Raw genomic sequence first — 24,414 nt, 5'->3', positions numbered from 1 at the left:
TTAATTGAAATTTTTATTGAGATCATTGTAGATCCATGTGCCGTTGTAAGAAGTAACATAGAGAGAGAGATCTCTCGTATACTTTGCCCGGTTTTTCCCGTAACCCACCACCTGTTTTTGCACAGTCCACGAGCTAAGAGTAGTTTTTAGATTTTTAAATGGTTGGAAAAAAATCAAAGAAAAATATTTTGTGACGTGAAAGTTACATGAAATTCACATTTTAGCGTCCACAAAGATTTAATGGAACACAACCAGGCACATTCATTTAGGGATTGTCTGCAGCTGCTTCTGCGCTACTATGAGGTCAGACTGAGTAGTTGCAACAGAGACCGATGACCCACAAAGCCTCAATATTTACCACCTGCCCTACAAAAAAAGTTGGCCGACCCCTGGGCTAGAGACTGGGCTAGGGTCAGGGAAGAAGTGAGTATCTGCAATCAAGATATTTCTTTCAGGGCCGGCCCCGTGGCTTGGTGGTTAAGTGCACGCGCTCCGATGCTGGTGGCCCGGGTTCGGATCCCGGGCGCGCACCGAGGCACCACTTCTCCGTCCATCCTGAGGCCGAGTCCCACATACAGCAACTAGAAGGATGTGCAGCTATGACATACAACTATCTACTGGGGCTTTGGGGGGAAAAAAAAATAAATAAAATCTTTAAAAAAAAAAAAAAAGATATTTCTTTCAAAGACAAAACATTTCTAAATGACATCTGCACCATGGATTCCCTCAGATATGGATATTAGAAATCTCTTCTTGCAAACGGGGACAGACAGACAATTGAAGAAGAAGCAAATATATCTAGTTATTCTCAAAATGCAGAGATGTCTATGGGTTTTAAAAGAACTACACACAGGGAATCAATTTCTCTTAAATATAAAGGGATCGTTTTTCAAGGCTCAAAGAAATGGAGGTAGATTGTTATCACATCCACAAGTCACCACCAATAAAACTGGAATACCATTCCCCTCCCAGGACGCAGATGACACTGTGCCGGATACTGTAATTAACTGCCCTCTTATTCGTGTGTTACCCTCCCAGCTGTAAGGTAAAAATCCCACCCTTAGCATTAGACTTTTGTGACCTCTCAAGTAACACATCACACAGAGTGAGAGAGCACGTGAGTGTGTGCAAGGCCTTCAGAACTTCAGAATTGTTTGACAACCGTACAGTGTCTGTTTTCTAGAGGCCAAAGTCCTTCAAACTAATGTGAGGATAGAGCCATCTGAAGAGCAGTTTATCAGAAGTAGACTGTACACAGTATTACAAAGAGCCCTGTTTGGTGAATCTTGCCCAACGCGAGGGTGTTTTTTTGGGGGGAGGGAAGTACTCAAATGCTGGTGTTACTTGATCTGGTGGGATGGAAGCAACTGAAAATTCAAATTTCACTAAGAAAACCCTTCAGCATCAGAAGTCTTAACATAGGATCAAGGGGACCATGGATGGAATTCTGGGTGGGGGCCAGAGACTTGGATGAGAAAGAAAATGAATCTTTATTTCACTAGGCTCTAACTGAAATCGAACATTCCTGTCAAATTTGCACGTAGGCACCAAACCACAGCAGTATTAGCAGGAGCTGTGGTTTGGTGAACAAATCAGATATTTTTATCTAACATCATGGTTGTTGTAGCTACCTGGAAATACCATTTATGCTCATTGCCACTTCAAAATAAGAGCAGTTACTAGATCTGCTGGAGCTTTTAATGTGTTAGTAAAAAGGTACATAATTAAAAAAATATTGATAACTATTTCAATATAATTGCTTTCCTTTGCAAACCTACGCATCTGTTTTATTCTTTTAAACGTCACTCTGAGAGGGGATTCACAGACTTCATCAGACTGACAAAGGGTCCATGACTCAAAAAAACAATGAAAAGCTCTGGCCTTAAGGCAGGTCTGGGTAAGGAGTTCACTGGGAGGCCTCAGACATGGGTTCTAATCCTGCCCAACTACGTGACCTTAGACAGGTCTCTTTATCTCTCATCTTCATTTTCTTCTCTGTTAAAGTGGAAGCAGGGGCCGGCCCAGTGGCGCAAGCGGTTAAGTGTGCGCACTCTGCTGCAGCGGCCCGGGGTTCGCAGGTTCGGATCCCAGCGCCGACACATGAACCGCTTGTCAGGCCATGCTGTGGCGGCGTCCCATGTAAAGTGGAGGAAGATGGGCACGGATGTCAGCCCAGGGTCAGTCTTCCTCAGCAAAAAAAAGAGGAGGATTGGCAGATGTTAGCTCAGGGCCGATCTTCCTCACACACAAAAATAAAGTGGAAGCGTCTCCAGGTGCACGTGGGGCGTAAACAAGATCCTATCTGAAGTGTCTCCTGAAGTGTCTCCTGAGAATGGCTGCTCACAAGCTCAGGTGGCTATTTATACTCGTGCGAGTTCAAGTGCGGTTATCACCAAGTTCAGTATTGAAGCAGAATTTGCAATTGTGCAACCTGCCTGTGTTGGGGGAATGTAAGGTTGGTCATTCCTGCAACACCTGACCCAGCATACGGTTGGACAGCCTAGGGACATTTTTCCGACCATCTAACAATACCCACATTTGAAGTCTTTTCCCAGCCAACCACAGAGCTCACCGTTTTGCATCAACAATTAGAACTCAAGCGGTTCTGGTGCTGATTCCCCACCTCCACCAGTGGAAGACCCCTAGACCAAGGAGGTTGGAGGAGAGTCAGACTGTGGGCAGTGAAGTCCAGCACACTTGGCTTTGACTATCCTGCACTAGAGGCGTAACCCTGAGCAAGGTAAGTTCTCTGAAGATCAGCTTTCCCTCCTAAGGACGAATGCAGATGCCTTTCGCGGTGAGGTCTGAGGGGCAACACACAGGGATTCTGAACATTATGGTTCATAGTGCCGGCCCCTCCCATCCAGAGCCCTGGCTGGCCAGCCCAGGCAGGAGTCTCGATTTCAATGGCTGAGGCCCTTCCTATACCAGAAGCAGACAGGCTTCCCTCTTCTTAGGCATGTTCTTTTTTCTTCACAGGACTAGCTACATAATTTGCAGGACTCACTGCAAAATGAAAACGCAGGACCCCTTGTTCAAAAATTAAGAATTTCAAGACAGCGACAGCAGAGCATGCAACCAAGTGTGAGCCCTTCGTGACAGCACAGGTAGCACGCCCACGAAGATAGCCCTGCTCCTTTAACTGGAGCAGCTGCTCCCACCTGGCTACACGTTAGAATCACCTGTAGAACTTTAGAAAGTACGGATGCCCAGGCCCCTCCCCCAGAGATAGATTCCAAATAACTAAGAGCTTCCCAGGTAGCTACAGTGGAGACCCCCCTGACTAGAGCGACAGAAAACCTTGGAAGTGTGCCATGGGCCCACATCCACAAAGGGCAGGCAGAGGTAGCCCCAGTAAAGCTCTGATAAAATAGAAATGCTCATGAATAGAACATCCTGGGTGTTCAGGAACCATGCCAGGTGTCTCCTAGACAAGCCAGCTGCAAGCTTCATGAGCCTGCATTACTGCGCAGGGGCAGAGAACACTCACGACCCAGCGTCTCCTTCCAGGTTTTAACTCGGACCGGCCATCATCTTGCATCCTTTATAAAAGTGAAGGTGTGTGACTAGCCAGGTAGCCAGGGGACGTGCGAAGTTTATGTGCACCCTTCCAGCAGTGTTAGTTGGGGGGGGGGGGCATGGCTTTCTTCTGTTCTGGTTGGAGCTTGAGTTGCCACCTTGGACCACATGAAGATACAGGGTGGGGTGAGAAGATAGAAGCCACGATCCCCAGTGTCATGAGGCCACAGCACTAGCTTCTTGGTTATTTCCCACCCCCCCCCAAATAAGACATGTGAGGACAGAGATAAGCCAACTTTTGTTTTAAACCAGTTGATTTTATCGTTAAGCCAAATGCCTGACATGACCCATTTCACAGACGAGCAGAGCAAAAATCTGAGGTAAAAATCTCTAGTCAGATGTCAGTCAGGTAGTGTCACCAGAGGCAGGGTTTTCTCACCTCCTTCCTCCTCAACCCCATTAACTTGTAACAAAAGGCTTCTTTTGGACTGTTCTGTCATCACTCTACTTGGATCAATTTATTACTCTAATACTTTTTCCTCTGAGACCCAGCCTAGCACTTGAAAAACACGGACTCTGGAGCTAAAACCCACCCCGTTTTAGGAAGTTGCATCAACTTCAGGCTTCAGTCTCTGCATCTGAACAAGCGGCAGGGACCCGCGTGAGGTGTGTGAGGAACCTCCTCAGGTGCAAATATGAAATGGTGCCAAAATCCCCCTGATCAAGGTAAATATTTTAATGCAATTTTCTAAAAACCAAATGTAATGCAAAAAAAATCCACAATGAACAAAATGTCAGAATTTTAAATAAAGACAGGACCCAACTCTGCACTTGCATGGCCCTGCCCTAACTCCCAGGCCAACTACGAACAAAACTTTACTTACAAAGCAGCTGACCTCTGGGCCATAGTTTGCCAGTTTAAAAAAAAAAATACTGCGTTTAAGTATTATTTCTTGGTTACTGGGTTTTTGGTGTCCCCGGCGAGTGCCTCACTTGCCTCCCCCCAGCTCCGGATGGCACCTGGGAGAAGTAAACGCGTGAATACAGGTCAAGCTCCTAATACAGTGCCTGGCTCAGAGCAAGGGCTCACATCACCATGGCAACAGGAATTGAGGCTCATCCTTGAAGAATTTAAGTGCAGGGAAAAACAAAAAATTCATGTTCCAGTGTTTAGAAGGCAGCAAGAAATGTTAAGTGGACAGCAAGAGGATGTCGCTTTGATTTCTGGACTCTTCGAAGATTTCACAGCAGATCTGAGTAAGGATCAAAAGGACCCCATTCTCCCCCCTGCCTACCTGGAACTCATCTTGTCTATTGCAGCAGCAGCAGCACCTTCCTTCAAGGGGCCCCAGGAAGTTCAGCATTCTTAATGTTTCTCCCCCGGTTTACCCGTGAACAGTTACCCTGCTGCTCACAGTCACTAGTCCAGCTCAGGGGTCAGCAAACTACGGCCCTCCAAATCACAGCCTGCTTCTTGTAAATCAAGTTTTATTGACACACAGCTATACCCATTCACCTATCCACTATCAACGGCAGAGCTGAGTGACTGCTATGACAACAGAGGTGAACCGAGTTGAGTGGTTTTGAGAGGGGGGCCAGCAAAGCCCAAAATATTTACTATCCGGCCCTTTACTGAAAAGGCCCGTCAACTCCCGGTCCGGGTGAAGTCAAACTGCAAACACACATTAGTCAATTTCCCCTTTCAGATCCATATTGACTCCGCAAACGGAGGTTGGTATAGAAACTTTGCCTTTCTAGTCTGCACCATGTCAGCACTCCCTTAGCCATTATGGCTGCTTCCCAATTTTATTTGGGGATTATTCATATATTTTAAGTCGCATCCCAGCAGAGTTGGCCAGTTCTCTCTTCCACTTCCTGAATTATTTTATCGAGTTTTATTGGAACACAGATACGTTCATTCCTTCTCTTACAGCTTTGTACTAAAGGTTGCTTTTGTACTAAAAACCACTGAGTTGAGTAGTCACAAGAGACCTTAGGGCCCCCCAATGCCTCAAATATTTACTATCTGGTCCAAAACTCTTTGCTGACCTCTGCGTTCTACTGGGAATCCCAATTTGCTACGTGATACCAGGGTGGATCTAAGACCCTTGATGTCCATACAGCTGTTGAGAAGATACCTTCTAGAAAGGTTGATCTCTTTCCTGTTTATCTGAAGAGCTATAACAGAAGTATGAGGAACGCTTATACGATTTTGATCTCTGGGTACCCACTTGAAAGGTTAACAACCTTCCGTTCCTAGAAAAGAAATGTAGATAAGACTCACGACAAACAGCAGAAAAGTGACAATAGAAGCTGTACAATGCACCAGCATTCAGTAACCAAACACTTTTCTGAACAATTGAAAATAGTTCCAAAGCAAAGAAAGGATTAATTCTAACATGGGTCTCTATCCTTTCCATCTTTTTGTCTAACATGGGTCTCTATCCTTTCCATCTTTTTGTCTTACAAAGAGATTCAACAGTACGTTCTCTCTCACCTGATGTCAAATTTGAATGGAATTAGATTTATTCAAACAAAATTCATAACAAAATAAGCTACATAACTCTTGCTATTTCCTAAGTGAAATATTCCTCTGTAATTTATAAAAGTTTTCACATCCTTTTTCTTAGTTTACCAACAATGGATCTATTTAATGTTTTAAAAGCACCGATTTTAGCTTGATGAGGACACACAAGAATATGTATTAAACAAAGACTGTATTTGAAGAAAAACACGGCAAAGTAGAACAAACAAGTTTGGATAAATTATATACCCTCTGGCATTCCGTAGGCTCCTAAGTTTCGGTCAAGTAAAATGTCCCTTTACAGGATGCTTGGATTTTCACTTGGTTCAGCAAACACCGAGTGCTTACTGCGATGAAAAAGACGCTCGTGTCAGGCTGTCCCATGCATCACATGTCCCAGAACCAAAGCCAGGGCCCATTGGGTCCCTAGCCTCTTCTTTAGGAATACAAGTATACCAATTTGAATTTCACAACGCACACAGGCTGAGCCAGCGTGAGCTTGATCTTTGGCGCCACCTACAGATCAAACTGCATTTCACTCCATTGTGGCACTGAGACATTGCGAAATCCTCTGCGCATTTATAATTAAATCACCCAACGGGGGATGGAGAACCCCACACCATAACCTGTCTATGGAAGAATGTAAAGAAAAATTGAGTGTTCTTCTTACATCCTTCTACAGACGAGTTTGCCTTTTTATTAAGACAACAGATAAGAGGAACCACACAAAAATGTATAAGGCGAACACTCTTATAACCACCACCCAGGTTAAGAGAACATTTCCAGCTACTCCCGACCCTCCACGTACCCCGTCCTCACCTTAAGGGGTAAGTTTTAGTTTTCCATGTGGTCTAGCTTAATAATTCCAGAGACAGATCAGTTTTAGAACTGGAATCCACTGTGAACAAGCTATCCCTATTGGATAGAGCGGTGCTCAAGGGACCCCCACCTTAGAACAACCGAGTCACCTTGCTTAGATGCTTCTTGCAAGGAAGACAGAAACGTGGAGAGATGTCTCCATCGCATTGCTTTGGCGTTGGTCCTCACGCCACGGTGACCGCAGCCACTGCCTCTGGAGGCCTAGAAAGTGGGGGCAGCCACCCCCAGAGCTGGTAACTCCTGTCTGGCTTCACGGCCTCACCTCGCAGGGCTGCGCAACAGCGCTGGGCCGAATTCCGGACAGCTGAGCACCCTCTCTGGCTGAACTAGAGGCACCGGCCGGGCTCTAGAGACGTCTCGAGCTGCCCGACGGAGACCAGGGTGCCGAGCTGCCCCGACGCGCTGCTCTCGGGCGGGAAGGTGACCAAGTCCGAGTTCTTGTTCTCACTCTGGTCACTGTGCTGCTTCTTATGGCATCGCAGCGAGTCGTCCCTGACAAAGGAGGCCCCGCAGGTCTCGCAGCGGAAGGCCCTCTGGGTCACTATCTTGGCCACGTGCTGGGAGCCGCTCTCTCGAGGCGCTTCTCCGCCCCGCGGAGCCCGGTTCTCCGTTTTGGCCTCGGCCCTGTGCACCTTGTCGATGTGCTTGCTCAGGCTGCTGGGCCGCTTCGTGTCGAAGCTGCAGAAGTCGCACTTGAAGGGACGGTCCTTGCAGTGGACCCTGCTGTGCACGCGCAGGGCGGCGGCGCTGGAGCAGGAGTAGCTGCACTCGGGGCACTTCTCCGGGTGGTCGGCCTGGTGCAGCCGGCTGTGCTCCAGGAGGTGCGCGCGGTCCCGGCCCTGGAAGGCGCAGTGCAGGCACTTGAAGGTGTGCTTGATGCGGACGTGCGACTTGAGGTTCGCCTTCATGGTGCAGCGCACGTCACAGAACTCGCACTTGAAAGGCTTCTCCCCCGAGTGCACGATCATGTGCCTTTTCAAGTCCGAGCTGATCTTGAACTTGGCGCTACAGAGCCAGCACTGGAAGGGGGTGTCCCCTAGCAACGGAAGGCGTGTTTCCGTTAGAGCAGGCAGGCAAAACAGAACTCCCCCAAACATGCGTGAGAACACCTGGCCGCCGAGAGTCGGTGGGTCTTCTAAACTCCAACGACCCGGACCCTCCTAATACCACCACTTACCATGTATATTAACTCACTTACTCTTCACAACAATCCTGGGAGTAGGCATTATTACCCCCATTTGACAGATAGGGTAACTGAGGCTCAGAGAGGTCATTTGACCTAGGTCAAAGAGCAAGGAATTGAACCCAGGCATCGTGGCATCTAAGTCCACACTCTTCACAGGGACACCTCAGTTTTGAATCTAAACTCTCCTTTAACTTGACATCCCAAAATTGAACATGAAAAATGGAAGAGGTGCTAAGACTTATAAACAAGCTTACTCGAGCATTTAAGCTATATTACATTGGTTAATTGGTTTGTATTACTGAAATTTCACTGTTTTACAAATATAGACTGAATTTTATTTATAAAATTAACACATGAACATGGCAACAGGGGACAAAGAATGAAAAGCCATAGCCTCCCCTGCATTCCCTGGAGGCACTAAGGGTTTTTGGTTCTTTTGGAGATTACTTGAATCATCGTCAGTGGAGCATAAGCCAAGATGCGAGTCTGACTCAGCCTACACACTCATCCTTTCCCTAACCTCCTCTGCATGCTGCTGGGTGGGATTTTTATTCTTCTAGCATTACCTTCTAAGCTGAGTAATGGCCTCAAAACTTTTAGTCCATCAGCTTGAGAGGTTTTTCGTGAATTCCATCCCTCTTCATCACACCACCTCTCCCCACTTGTCAGGAATAGCTTTATTTTTACATTTACGTTCAATAACATTCTGACCTGTGAATTCTCATGCTTTAACTAGTTGTTTTCAACTTTAGAATCAAACTACAATTCATACTATGACTGGGTATGTGATCTTCACCAGAGCCAAATACTGCACCAGGATTATGCCCGCTTCCTTACAGGGTCACTGTCACACCTGGGCCAGTTGACAGTGTTGCTAGCATCAAGGTCAAATTGCTTCTCTTAACATGCTCATTTTGGGCAACATTTTATCTCACTTCTTGACTGGACTGTGCATTTCTTGAGGAAAAAAATCTCACTATGAACTCAAGTCATCCAGTCTCTTAATTATGTAACTTTTTACATGGAATTTCTAGTAGATTTTCTGAACTTCTGATTTGGAGGTTTAGAGAAAAAATTCAATGTAAGTATCATCCTGCTGTTTCTCTTTACTGCAACCCAAGTTAGCCGTGTTCAGATAGTCACATATCAAATATCTCACCCTAAATTTTGTTTCATCCCTTGTTTTGCTAGTTTATCTTCTGGTACCTTCTGCCAGAATGGTGGCTGGGAGTAAAGGCTGAGTTCCTTGCATATCTTCATCTATTCTGCTTTCATTCTTGAGCTAGTGAGGCTGGGTATAGAATTCTGTGTTCCAAATCATTTCCCAACCTTGAGGGCACTATTCCATATTTCTGAGAAACCAATATTACTGAGCAGCCCTTCTAGGTGTGGATCTCTCCACTCCCTCTATCCAGCTTGGCATTGCGTGAGCCCTTTCACTCTCCTGGCCCCTTAGAATGGTGAACTTCTTTTTCTCATTTGATTTTTTCACTTCTATTTTCCTTTCTTCCTAGACCTAGCCAGAAACCAGACTTCTAGCTGCTGCTTCTCAGTTCTCCAACTCAAAGAAATTGCTCAGGGATGAGGAAAAAATTAACTTGATAGCCAGCAACCCACGTGTTAATTCATACCTCTTTGTTATCACTAGCTTTTCATGGAGCTCTTCTTGGACGCAACATTTCTGCCAGTGGGTAGATACCAGTTAGAGTTGAAAAACTCTATGACCCAAGTACTCTGTCAACTCCAGGATTAGTTTTTGTTAGACTTGGAGCATTTTATACTCATTTCCTGCAAGTTACTCATACTCCACAGTTGACAATTTATATTTAGGAAGAGTAGAATTGTTTAAGAATTAGACACAGGTGCCATGAGCTTTTACCTACTACTGGGTAGTTCAAGCCATTTTGCCAATAGGCTTCCGGTTCTGTTAAGCTCTGTGGCCTCAGCAGTCTACGTGCCAGTTCCCAGTCCAGAGCTCTCAGGGCAAGTCACACATTGGCTGGAAAGATTGGCTCCCAACTCTATGGCTGCCTCCCAAGTGTCTGCTGGGACAGTCTTCTTTACTCAATTTTAGATGTTGACATATTCCCATCTGCTTCCCCTCTTCCGTAAATTCACTGAAAAGTCATTTTATGAACCACCTGATGAGCCTCCCAATCCCCGTTATTCTGTGCTACGATGGGTTGGTTGGTTCGTTCTATCTATATCTATGGATTGTTATTTCAATGGGGTCTCACAAAGAAGGGAAGGGAGAGCTCTTTGCTAAAGCTAATTTCTAGAACTAGAAGTTTGTGATTTGCAGTTACATTCAACTGATTTTGCTACATGTTTCTGAATTAAGCCCCTCAAACAGAGTTTAAGTTCAATGACTGAAACACCTAGTTTATAGGTCAGACTTTTATTCAAGATACGTCCTTTGCTTTTTGACGGCTGTGTTGGGTCCTCATCTCAGCTGTATTCTGTGTAGCCAAAGTTAGAAAACCGAGCTGTCAAATTTTCACGTTTTACTGAAACTCTTGTCCTGGTGAATGAGAAACCACAAGGTTCACAATCACCACAGAAATTCCAGATTTCTCTACTTATACCACCAAGTCACTTAGGTTGCTTGGTTAACTCAAGTTTTAACTAAATGAAGGTTAAGAAATTAGAGAACAAGTGAGGCACGGAGGTTTCCAGGTCAGGGACTCACCTGTGTGGGATCGCAGGTGGACGGTGAGCTGGCTGGAGTTGCGGCTGGCGTAGGGGCAAAGCTGGCACTTGTACGGCCGCTCGTCAGAATGGATCCGCAGGTGCTTCTTGAGGCTGCTGCTGTCCACGGCGGCGTAGTCACACAGGTGACACTTGTGGGGCTTCACGCTGGTGTGGCACCGCATGTGCATGGTCAGGTTGTCCTTCCGGCTGAAGCACTTGTCACAGAACTCACACTTGTGCGGTTTGTCTCCTTCAAACACATAAGGAAGAGGAAGGGTTTCTCTATCAAGAGGACTACAAAGAGATTTGACCAAGATGGTAGCCTGGGCATATGGGCCTGCCTCTTCCTTCTGTCCAAATGCCCCGATGGGAAGATACTGAAGTCGAGATCAGCACATTGGGGAACAAGAAGGTGTATCATTAATTGATGGCTCAGAAATTTTGAAGAATCGTAAGGGACAGATTAGATAAAGTCATAGGGCAAACTCTGGGAAAATGGGAATGGTTCTAGAAGTATTCAAGATTGGAGGTGGCAGGTGTAGGGATCTTAGAACAGCTTTCTGGCTAACTAGTTGATGGACCGCATAGAGAACAGTCAGGTTGACCCCTTCCCTCACTTGTACCAAACTGCAAGCAGCAATGGCAACTACCCCCAGGCTATTAGGAAATGAGGATGATTGCACCAGAGAAATGATGCAAAGGCCCCAAATAGCTCGAGATACCCTGAAGGACGGAGAACCCCATGCCCAGAACATCTTCACCAAACAGTGTTCCATCCTCCCCCTACAACCACTCCAGACTGATCACATCCAAATAAAAATTAATCGACCCAATAACCAAATACTTGGAGAAAGCCAGAACCAGGAAGACACGCCCAACTCAAGAACTTGAAGTTATAGAAGCAAACAGTTTTCATTCATAATAATTTCTATTCTCCTATGATTGCCAAAACAAAACCTCCTGTAAGTCACTTGACTCACAGAAAGGATGTCAAAAATTGACTTAGAAGTAGAAGATGGAGCTAAACAATCTCCTAGAAGGCTGCCCAACAGGACAACAGGGAAAGGACAAGATAAGACATGAAAGCTAGTTCTAGATGGTCCAGGACAGAACAGAGAAAATAATTATTTCTCAACACTAAAGCAGCCATGGGTCTCAAGATGGCTTATCTAGAGGCAGGCTGGTGCAAGTTCAGAAGCCCAAGAATGATGAGATCTTAAAGCTTTCAGAAAGAAAAGTGCTCAGATCAGCACACAACTCCTCAGACAACACTGGAAACAATGATGGAAAAAATATCTGCCAAGTCCTATAGAAATTATTTAAATAGAATCCTATATTTGAACTAGCATTCAGTGGGAAGAGAAAATAAAGCCAATTGATAACTCAGGGTATCATGCTTGAACTGTGTACATCATGGAAAAAAAAGTGGATAAGATGGGGATATAAGTAATGAAATGGAAAATATTGCTTCCAAACCACAAGAGAGAACCAACCAGAAAAAAAAAAAAAAAGGCAACAGAACACAAAATAAGGTAAAAATCAAACTAGACGTAAGTACAACCAACATAAATGGATATTTCCCTGCTAAAATTTCAATTACATTTAAGAAAAGTCAGCTTAATGCTCTTACGATACCTAAATAAAAATGACAAGTAGAGAACGATTAAAAAAAAAAAAAAAGCCACTCTAGGAAAATGCTAAAAGCAAGCAGGAGTATCAATTTTAACATTTGGTAAAATAGAAATCATGGTGAAAGCCACTGAAAATTTCATATTGAAGAAGAGATAAAACTAACTAAGTAGATATGGATCAAACTTTTATGAATCTACCATGGTTTCACAAAGGTTTTTCAAAAAAAGCTTGAAAATTGTAGAACATATTTTAAGACAACTTGTTCAAGAATTAAAATTGGATTACAAACTCCCTAGAGATAGACAGTGAACGCTCTTTGCATCAAAACCTATAGCCTATAACAATTTTCAGAAGAATGTAGACTTAAGTTCATTTTTAAACAAAAGGCTGAAAATGAACCGTATGCAAATCGGGAAGCTGGAAGGAAGAAATGAAGATATACACCACTTGATCAACAAAAACAAAATGTGGTTGTTTAAAAGGGAGGTTTGCTCAAAGAGAGAAGATACCAATAGACCAGGGTTTTCAAGCTTGCCACTATTGCCATTTTGAGCCAGGTACTTCTTTGCTGAAGGCCGTCCTGTGCATTGTAGGATGTTTAGCAGCCTCCCTGGCCTCTACCCACTAGATGCCGTTTGCACCTCAAAAATGTCTTCAGATATTGCCAAATATCCCTGGGGGGGGGGCGGGGGGGGCAAAATTGTACTTGGTTGAGAACCATTCCAAACGACACTGGAAAAGAGAAAGAAGATAGAGACAGAGAAGATAAAGGAAGGGAAAGAAAGGTGGGCAAAGTCAATCATGATTAAGTAGAATTTTACCGGAATAAATTAAGAAGACTGGATAAAAAAAATGGATGATAGTCCAGGAAGATATAAAACTACCAAGTCTGAATCAAGGAAGAGAAAACGGATCAACAACAATTCTAAGAAAATGCTATGTCAGAGATGTACCCCAAGGTAAATTATTTACTGTTCAAGTATTTGCTGTCCTTCGCTGGAGAATTATGCTCCCAGTCGCAATAACTGCAGGCTGGGGCATGTGGTTGCTCTGCCCAAGGAAACATGATCGAAACTGATGAGTCACTGTTCGGCAAAAGCCTTTAAGAGCCAGTATGTGGTTTGCCACACTCCTTTCTCTTGCCCAAGAACCTGTAACATTCCAAATCAGTGGTTCTTAATTTGGGGCTGTGATCAACTTTGGGAGGTCCAAGACCTTGTATGGGAAACTTTTTTTTTTTGTCAGGGAGATTAGCCCTGAGCTAACATCTGTTGCCAGTCCTCCTCTTTGTGCTGAGGAAGATTGGCCCTGGGCTAACATCCGTGCCAATCTTCCTCTACTTTATATGTGGGATGCCTGCCACAGCATGGCTTGAATAAGCAGTGCGTCAGTCCACGCCTGGGATCTGAACCTGTGAACCCCAGGCCACCGAAGCAGAGCACGCAAACTCAACCACTACGCCACCAGGCGAGCCTCGGAAACGATTACATTTTTATTTCCACTACCTCTAACTGGAATTTAGCATTTCTTCCAGTTATGAACGCAGTCAACAAACCACACTAATAATGGTACCCGAGACCCCCATCAGCAGACGTGAGCCAGGTTCATACCATGTTACACTTGCTGCAGTTCTCAAAGTATCATTCATGCTCATCACTACTTCAGAATTAAGGTCACAGCAGACCAGCCACTAGATCCTAACATTAAATGCAGGGCTTCTCAGTGCTACTGTGCATACTAAGCACCTGGGGGTAAGGAGTGTCTTACCAAGATACAGGTTTTTTTCCAGCTTTGAGATATAATTGACATATAACATTGGGTAAGTTTAAGGTGTACCATGTGATGATTTAATACACACATTGAGATATGATTACCACAATGTTAGTTAACACCTCCATCACCTCAGATAATTGCTATTTTTTTGTAATGAGAATAAGATCTACTCTTAGCAACTTTCAAGCATATGATACAGTATTGGTATTGTTAACTAGTCACCACACTGTACGTTCGATCCCTAGAACTTATTCATCTTCCACCTGGAAGTTTGTACCCTTTGACCAACGTCCTCATTTTTCAAGCTCAACTCAAAGAGTAAAATGCACTTTCTGCTTCAGTGGGTCTGGGTGGGGCCTGAGGTGCTGCAATTCTAACAAGCTCCCAAGCCACGTTGACATTTCTAGTCTTCACCACACTTTGGGGAGTAAGGTTCAGTGTATTAAAACGCCACACATTTAACACTGATGGTGATTGTACTGAAATAGTTTTTTAATGTGATTTTATTACAGTTAAAAACGTTATCCTGGGAAGGGTCCATAAGCTTCAGAAAATTGCCAGGTCATGGCAGAAAAAAAGGCCAAGAATGCCTTTATCTGGAGAGAAGACGAGGCAGAGAACTTGGACAGACTCTGGGGGACACTGGGATGAGCAGAGCAGCCTTCAGTTGCCACTGAGATTGATATCGTTGTCACAGCCTCATCTACAGCCCCTCTCCGTCCTCTGAAAAAGCTCTTAAGCAGATGGAGTATTGTGGGCGTGCTCTATCAAATTTTCCAGGGAAAGTGTTTCCACATTCAATTAACTGTTTAATAGCACAGTGAAAGATAAAAAATGCCTCAACTCGCTTCACGATAGATTAACCCCTATATCACTGCCAAATGAATACAAAGGGGATGAAAAATACAAAGGTTATAAGTCAATCTCCTTTATGAGGCTAAATAAATGCCATGGGACCATCTTAAAAAGAGCAAAACGTTTAATATTCAGTCATCACTCTCAATTAAAAAAAAAAACCCCAAATCAAAAAAACCTCAAAACCAACCTCAGAAGTCTAGGAATAAGAAACTTTTTTTTAACGTGATAAATGATCTCTACAAGAATCCTAGGGACTCGAACCACAGATGATGGTGAAATCAGAGCATTCCATTCGAGCACGGGATAAGATATGGATGGTTCACTTTCACTTGTTACTCTCTTCAACTCCGACCAGCAGTGTCAAGTAGGAAGACAGGAGGAGGAAAACTCACTTGCCTACGATCGTTTACCTCGACAATCCAAAACGATCAACTTGAACTATTAGAATGAGAGGACAGCAAGGAGGCCTGGAGAGACAACTGAGTTCATTTTAAACCAGCTTTGCTACTATCCGCACTCTACCAAGTTTTTATGTCCCCCCTGCTCCCATGTCCCCAGTCCCAGTCTTTTCCCTAAAGACAATCCCATTCTCTCTCGGAATGGGGACGTGGGGAGGAAGGGCATGGAGACAATTAGAGGCCAGGCAATACATGGTGTTCTAGATTCACTATTTTAATACAGTACCTCACAGTATGTTTCATTTGCACTTGATTGCTTACGGGCTTTTCAAGTGAACACTGGCATTTCCGTTTCTTAGGTGATTGCCTATTCATATCCTTTTCCATTAGGGTTATTTGTAGGAATCCTTATGTGTTCTGAAGATTAATTCTGCCCCAGTTGCAAGTTTCTTCTTGTGCGACACTTGTCTTAATGGTGTCTTGTTATAAGTTTTAACTATAGTCCTATTTGTCTTCTTTGTGGTCTTTGCTAGTTGTTCGCCTGTCTTATACCATCAATTTGTCCTCCTACATTTCCTACCAAGTTATAGACTCTAATATTTAACATCTTTAGAATGTGTGAAGGACTTATTACCTGTGTTGTAATAGATTGCCAATTGTCCTAGCACCATATGTTCGAGTTCACCCACTCCTCCACTGAATTGAAATGCCATCTTTATCAGGTGTGGAATTTGCACACACACAGGTCAGTCTCTATCCTCTACTCTGCTCCATCTTCATTCCAGTCCTACTATCACACTGTTTGATTTATAGCTCTATTGTATTTTCATTTATGATGAAGCAAAAGGCCTTGTCCAAAGTTTTTGGGCTAGTTTTATGCCTTCTCTCTTCCAGATGAGTTTTACTATCTAGAAAGCAGGTGGGATGGTGGTTTGAAAGCAGAGGTGGCAGAAAAAAAAACCTCATCCTGTCATTGTAAGCTTCCAAACAATGATTTATTCACCTTTTACTGGAATGATTACAGATTTGAAGATAAAAGCAATATTGACTCAATGTGTAAAGAGAGAAAAACCGATGCTCTTTTTAAACCTTCTATCCAGAGTTACTAATGATGTTGATTTTTAAACTTTTATTGCTTAAGCTTTTACATGGGAAAAAATAGGAATAAAGCATTTTCTATCCTGCTCTTCCCAATTCTACTCCTCACTCCATTTCTATTGTGTATTTGAAAATCTCGTTTTTCATCCAGGACAAACGTATTTAAGGTACAGTCATGTGTTGCATAAGGACATTTCCGTCAGTGACAGACCACATATAGGACGGTGGTTCCATAAGATGAGTACCATATAGCCCAGGTGTGTAGTAGGCGGTCCCATCTAGGTTTGTGTAAGTACACTCTCTGGTGTTCGCACTACGACGAAACCACCTAACGATGCATTTCTCCGAACGTATCCCCATCGTTAAGCAACACATAACTGTATGTAAAAAACCCAACAGAACTTTAAAGGTAATAAAAATAAAGATCCAATCCAAGTTCAAGGCTTGATTTTCTAAGACTTCCCCAATGTGCTCATAGCCTAGCTTTCTAACTTACTCTCCCCAAATAAGCCCTCAGCAAGTCTGCAGTTTAGGCACACAGGTGCTCTGTTCTTAGCCGCTCCTGTACTTGTCAGACTTGACCTCCACGGGCCTCAAAGTGCGGTCTGAGTGCCTGGGGGGGGGGGGTCCTTGAGACTCTCCTGGTTGAGTCCACGGTCAAAAACATTTTCATACCACTACTAAAACATGATTTGCCTTCTCCATTGTTGACTTTTACACTGATGTAGGAGCAATGGTGGGCAGAACTGCTGGCCCCTTGGCTGGATCGCCAGCTCTCCCAACTGTCCTGATCTTCACTGTCATGCCCTCCCAGTGGAGACCGAGCCAGTCTCACTCAGGAATATGCTTGCAAGCAGTAAAAACTATTACTTTATTAAATCTCTCTCCCTGAACAAGCCTTTTTAATATTCTGTGTAATGAAATAGGAAGTATGCGTAAGGTTTCTGCTGCAAACCCAAACACACTGGTTGTCTTGAGCACAAGCCCTCAGAGGGTGGCTGCACCACAAACTAGGTGCTTTTTCCATGCAGCACCATCTTGACTTGAAGGTGACAAATTTTTTTTTCCCCCCCCAGATTTGGTATTTGGCAAATGTTCTTAAAAAATGAACCAAGTCAGTGTGTCATTTCAAGGAAGATTACCAACAATACCACAATGATAACATTCAGGCTCTAAAATGAGGATTTCAGAACATATATCTGCTACTCCAGGCTTGCAGCTTCCTAGTTCTTAGATTTTTCTGATGAGATTGGTAATGTTAGCAAGTGATTTTTTCCTGGTATGGTATAACAAAGTGGGTCAACATTTGGAATAATTACATAAGTTGGTATACCAGTATTATCCAAACGACCAATGCATAAGATGTCAACAATCAAGCATGTGTAAGTCATTCAAAGTGGAAAAGAGACCAATAGATTTTAATTTAACAGTTTGAAAAGTTTATGGATATGGTGGCAGAGTCAATATGCAACTAATCTTTAGGAAACTACCATTTGTGGTGTTTTGGTATATACTAAAGAAAAATAATTATCTGAAAATGGTATCAAAATACTCCTCCATTTCCCATCACAAATGTGAGAGGCCAGATTTTCTTCATACACTTCAACCAAAACATATGGCAATGAACCATAGGTACGAGAATCCAGCTCACTATTAAACAAGACATGAGATTTGCAAAGGTATAAACAATGCCACTTGTCACTTATTTTGGAAAAGTTATTTTATACAATGGGCTGTTATTTTTAAATGAATAAATATTTTAAAGTTTTGGTTTAATTTCTAATGCAGTAGTTGTAGATAAAACGAACAAAAACTCAGGGTCTTCAATATTTAAGTGTAGAAGGATCTCGAAACCGTGGTTCCCATTTGGCAAAGATCCAGCTTAAGCCTTAAATGGTCCCCTACACATCTGTTGCCATTCCTGCCTCCCACTTAGCCGGGGGTCAAGAGATGCCATTGGGCCTATGTATTATTTCTCCTTTTTCTTGGTATTAGAACCTTCTCTTTACAGCTGGGCAAATGGCCACACAGATTCAAGACTTCATTCTCCCAGCCTTCACTTCCACAGCTAAGAGTGGCCGTGTGACTAAGTTCTGGCTGAGTGGGCATGAACCCAAGTGATGTGTGTAACTTCTAGGATGTGCCTTTAAGGTGGCAGTAAGCCATCTCACATCCAACGTGAGCTACATCCTTGAGATGTCAAAGCATCAAAATAAAAGCCTGAGTCCCTGAAACCATGGGGCCAGCCACCATATTGAACTTGGACTGTCACAGGACAGAAATACTTTGCTTTTAAGCCACCATTAGTTGGATCTCACTATTCCACTAATCACAAGGGATACCACTTCCGGGTCATGCCCTAAAGGAGAGATGCTGTGAGCCCCCCAAGCCCCTCTCTTACTTTCTACTGGTTAAGAGATTCAGAGGACTAGAGCAGTTGCATTGACCCAGAAAAGTAGCCCAAGTAACATGTCTACTAGAGGAGCAATTGGCTGGCCCCACATCTGTACCCCAGAGTCAATGAATCTCACGAGAGACAGGGCCCTACCTTATACTCTGTATCCCCATCATGCTCTGTATTACTCCAATAAAACACTGCTCCAGCCCCTGCCTCACCTGGGTCCACCTTGGCACTGTTGACATTTGGGGCCTGATAATTCTTCGTTGTAGGGTCTGTCCCGTGCACTGTAGGGTTTTGGCGGCACCCTTGGCCCCCACCCACGAGATGGCTGGGACGGTGCTGCTGCCGAGAACCAGCGCTCCAGTCATCCTCAGGCCAGTCACCCACTTGGAAGATGCCTCGACCAGCCTTGCTGGTGGGGTCTTGTCTTTGTTCACATGGCTCCTGAAACCTGCACGCCCTCGCTGACATCCTGGCAGCCGCCTCTTTCAAGGTGAGGATCGACATTCCCTTCACTGAGGGACCCACCCTTCCCAGGCAAAATGGACCCTTTGTTCTCTTATTTCCACAGCAGGATGCCCATTTCCAGTCGAGACTACTAGTTGTCAGAAAGCTGTCCTCTTAATGACGGAGCTGTGGCATGTGGGAGCCCTTCCTGAAACCATTTCTCAGCCGCCCTTGAGGCTCGGCGTGGCCGTGACTAAGTTCCGCTCATATCCCACTAGTCATAGGGAGGCTTCTGGGGCAAGATCCGAGGGAGGGATGCTGTAAGCGCCTCCTCCTGCTTCCATACTCCACCGGTTAAGATTTTTGGAGTATTAGAGTAGCTGCCTCGGACCGGGGATGAAGCTGTATGTTGAGGATGACAGAGCCATTCTGCCACCTATGGACCACTTGCTTCTTACGTTGCACTTGAGAGAAATAAGTCTGATTATGTTTAAGCCACTTTGTTTGGTTTCTATAAGAGCCAACAGACCAGTATCCTAACTCACACCGGCTGGTATAGGGTCTACACTAGAGACCAAAGGCTGGCAAAGTTTTTGTGAAGAGTCATATAGTAAATATCTTATGCTTTGTGCACCATCGATACACCACTGTAGGGCCAAAGCAGCCACAGATGACAGGCACACAGGCGGGCATGACAATAGTCTGGATCTGGCCCTTGGGCCATAGTGGGCAGACCCTGGTTATAGGTCGTGACATTCCTCTGCTCCAGCACATCTCATTTCTCTGTATTCTTAGCAGCTGGTTGCTTTGAAGAAGGCACCTTTAAGAAGCAAACTTACTGCGCATCTCTAAGATTACTGAGGCCACAAGGCTGTTCCAGCCTGCTGTTCCCTCTACTTGCAATGCTTCCTTCTCTTCTGTCTGGTTACTTAGCCATCTTTCACACTCAAGTCAAGCGTCTTTAGAAAAGCCTTTTCTGACCAGCCTAGATCAAATCCCCTACCATAGGTTCTCCCAGCACTTTCTCTCCGGCCTCGGGACATTATCATTTCTGCCTTTGCGACTTTTTAGGTCACAGCCACCCCACTAGACTAAGTTTCATGAGGCAGAGACCATTTCTGTCCTGCTCACCACTATATGCCCAGCACTTATTTCATATCCATTTCTTTTTAAACACTAACGTTTTGAACTAATGAATGGATACCTACCTGTGTGGATTCGTAGATGGCGGTCCAAATCTTTCATGCCATGAACAGTTTTGAAGTGGCAACCTAGAAAAGAAAAAGCCCAGCTTTTCTTAATATAACCTCAGAGAGGAAGCTACTACGACCCTGAAGTTCTGGTGAGTCACACGCTGAGCTCCGATGTCACAGGTCGCTTAGGACCCACAGAGAACGCCGCTGCGTCGTGATCGTGTAAGAGCAACTGGAGGATCCAGCACGTGAACTCACGCACGCCTTGAGTAACAGTGCCTGGCGCGGAGAAGGGGGCGAGTGCATTCGAGCTTTCTGTACCTGGGTAGCAACAGTTGAAGGTCCTCTCCCCAAGGGTCGCCGTTTGTTCCTTCGACTCTGAGGGAAGAGTCATGACAGGGGCTCTCTGGGTGTTGTTGCCATCAGCAGAGGGACAAGTTGGTTTTGGAACCTCATTATCCAGTTCCGAAGCTGAAATTGAGACAAAAGTATCACTTCTCCAATATAACCACCATGGTACATCTTATAATACAGCAGGTCTGGGCTTATTTCACCTCCCTTGACCACCTCTCCAAAAACATTCAAAACAGAAAGCCACGTACACTCTGGTCTTACAAAAGTCCTCCAACTACCAATTCCCAGGAAATACAAGGGACCAAGGAACATGGTAACACAACAGGACACAACTGGCAGGATTCAGACGGCAAAACCTCGCCACAGCACTTCCCGAATGACATGGTGAAGACCTAATTTGTAAAATAATTTCCGATCCATCACAGGCCAATATTTTTATAAAATATAATAAACACACATTACAAGAAAAGTAAAATAAGACAAAAATAAAAGCCCAAACGTTATTATTAGATAATGACAGAAAGCTGGATGCCATAGCAATGTCAAGCTATTTTTAAATGTTTACTCTCGGTTTCTGAGCTTTTGTCTCAATTCAGTAACAGGCCACAGACCACACTTGAAGCCCCATTGCTCTCCAGGACAGAAGGCAGTGGTTTCAACAAATAACTTGAAGCTGGAGGAGGTCAAAACCAGAGATTAGAAGACCCGAGATGATGGTCTGCCACCTCAGGACCTTATTTGGATCCTGACTTAAACATACTGTACAAGCCACTTAAGACAGTGAGAAGTGTGAAGACCAATTCAAACTATGATGAGGGATGTTTTTTGGTGTGAAGATGAAATTCGAATTTTTTAAAAGCATTCTCGCATTCTAGGGATGGATATTTACAAGCTGTATAGATGTCTGATTTGCTTCAAAGTAATCCAGCAGGGGGAATAGTGGTAGAGAAGAAACAAGACTGGCTACATGTAATTAGTTCTTGAAGCCAAGCAATGGGTACGTGGGTGTTCAATGTATCATTCTCTCTACTTTCAGTCAAGTTGCACCATGTGAAACCGCGGTTTTTGTGGGCCAAAACGGCCAGATAGCAATTTCATATGGTTCAATCTAATATGTAGGCTTAAAAATTTCTATAACAAAGACTAAGTACTCTTAAAAGATTGTGAAGCCATTTCTCTCCAAGTAGATTTAAGTCCAAGGAAAAAAAGAGGTGCTGCCAATATCTGACGTTGGAAAAAAAGAAAAGAAAAGCTATTGAGCCAGACCTGACCACCTAGTGGTTCAAGTTCGGTGCCCTGTGCTTCAGTGGTCCAGGTTCAGTTCCCTGGTGAGGAACCACACCACTCGTCTGTCAGTAGCCATGCTGTGGTGGTGGCTCATGTATATTCTGGTTATAGGTCCTTCTAGTTCTACAACTATGTACTGGGGCTTTCAGGAGGAGGGGGGGGAAAAAAAAATCAAGTGCTTAAAGAAAAAGATCGACTAGTTTATAAATCACAGACCAAGGTCTGGGACTTCTTTTTTTTGCCCCCAGTATAGAAGGTGGATTCCATTTTCCTTGAGACACTTGTCCTGGTAAGCCTTCTCTTACCACAAGAAGCTATAGACCACACTGGTAAGGGTTCGGTTCTAGGCACAGGGTTTACTTAGCTGTGTGACTACTGGCAATTTCTTACCCTCTCTGAGCCTCAGTTCACTCATCTGTAAAAAGGGATCACTGACCTGCCTCCGAGTTGTCGAGTTGAGAGATGAACATGGTTCTCAGTACAGTGCTGGCCTGTGTCGAGTAAATGCTGTCACAGGACTTCAGTTAGAAAGGACTGTTGATATCACAGCCAAGTAGTTGTGGTGCTTGAAGCCTCTTAACAAGGTCTGAACAAATGACCTAGTTCTGTGGCTCTCAACTGGGGGTCATTTTGCCCCAGGGGACCTTTTCCATTGTCATGATCGTGTGCACACATGTATGTGATAGTGGCATTTAGTGGGTAGAGGACAGGGATGTTACTAAACATCCTATGCTGCACAGGACTGCCACCATACATATATCAGAATCACCAGAATGTGGGTTAACTGTAGCTTTCTGGGCCTCACCCCAGACTTAACTAGGGGCAGCGAGGGTTAGGGGCAGATCTCAGGACCCTGCATTTTTTGTGCATGTATGTGTGCGAGGAAGATTAACCCTGAGCTAACATCTGCCAATCCTCCTCTTTTTGCTGAGGAAGATTGGTCCTGGGCTAACATTCGTGCCCATCTTCCTCTACTTTATACGTGGGACGCCGCCACAGCATGGCTTGACAAGCGGTGTGTCGGTGCACGCCCGGGGTCCGAACCTGCGAACCCCGGGCCGCCGAAGCGGAGCGTGCGCACTTAACCACTACGCCACCGGCCAGCCCCAGGACCCTGCATTTTTAAAGCACTCCTCAAGTGATTCCCGCATAGGTCTCTGAGGCCCTGCTACCCAAAGGGTGGTCTCCCGAGCACTACCATCAGCATAAGCTGGGAGGTTGTTAGAAATGCAGAACCTCAGGTCCCAGGCCTCCAGAATCAACCTGCACTTTAACAAGATCCCCAGGCGATTCCTATGCACGTTACTCCCAGACAGCGCTTCTCAAACCTGTGCATCAGTATCACCTGGCGGGCTTGTTAAACACAGGTGGCTGGGGCTCCACCTCCAGAGTTCCTAAATCAGTGAAAGGCAGCTGGTAATTTTTCATTTCTAACAAGTTCCCAGCTGCTGCTGCTGCTGGTTTGGGGACTACACTTGGAGAACTTCTGCTCTTTAAGAAAGGAAACTGGCTCAGGGGGATGCTCAAGGTTGCAGGGCTAGAAGTTTTCAGCTGATTAGAACCCACACTTGCCAGATCTGAAGCCCATCACTATGCCCCTCAGAGGGAAAAAACAAAACCTTGCACTACTTAGCAATTCACATATTAAATAGGAAAACCATCAAACTCTTGAGGGTTTTTAATCCCACAGAAACCAAATAAGACAGAAAAGCTGAAATCTAAGAGAGAAGGTGTAAAGCACAGCGGTTTAGGGAACTGACTGGGAAGCCAGCTGGTGCATTTCAAATCCCAGTTCTGTCATTTTTAGCTGTGTGACCCTGGGTAAGTTACTCAACTTCCCTGTTCCTCAATTTTCATATCTGTAAAGTGAGGATTACAGCCCCTATCTCATAGGTTTAGATGAAAATTAGGTTCTTCAGCATACATAAAAGAACCTTGTACATAAGTCAGCACTACGTAAATGTTGGTTTATTCCTTGATGTGTACACACGTGAGCCCCCCCCACATCCTCACGGAGAGGGAAATGCATTATGCAATGCAAACCTGAAAATACGCATATGGGAGATTGATAGGTTAAAGCTATCAGAAAACCGAGGCCAACACTATAAAGGGTTAGAATGAGATGCAAAGGCTGAGGGGGCCCCAAAGAGACCACCTTCACCTTTGGACATCAG

The 24,414-nt window shown here is 44.5% G+C and overlaps 1 protein-coding gene across 2 annotated transcripts in view; it reads right to left on the bottom strand.

The window, feature by feature from the left end:
* Positions 1-6,219: 6,219 nt before the first annotated feature.
* The window catches only part of ZFP64 (ZFP64 zinc finger protein), an 84,248-nt gene continuing 66,053 nt past the window's right edge, over positions 6,220-24,414 (bottom strand). For both annotated transcript variants that reach the window (XM_087445111.1, XM_014787331.2), the window contains 4 exons: positions 20,921-21,070; positions 20,615-20,677; positions 10,798-11,049; positions 6,220-7,958 (listed from right to left, as the gene is read on the bottom strand). In XM_087445111.1, coding sequence (XP_087301237.1) covers positions 7,249-7,958; positions 10,798-11,049; positions 20,615-20,677; positions 20,921-21,070 — 1,175 coding nt within the window. In that variant the 3' untranslated portion in view covers positions 6,220-7,248. The remainder of the gene's footprint in view (positions 7,959-10,797; positions 11,050-20,614; positions 20,678-20,920; positions 21,071-24,414) is intronic.

Source organism: Ceratotherium simum, chromosome 21 (genome assembly GCF_057802395.1).
Source record: "Ceratotherium simum simum isolate JZ-2026a chromosome 21, ASM5780239v1, whole genome shotgun sequence".
Lineage (NCBI taxonomy): Eukaryota > Metazoa > Chordata > Mammalia > Perissodactyla > Rhinocerotidae > Ceratotherium > Ceratotherium simum.
Note: the sequence above shows the minus strand (reverse complement) of the source record. Positions and strands in the feature narration are given on the sequence as shown.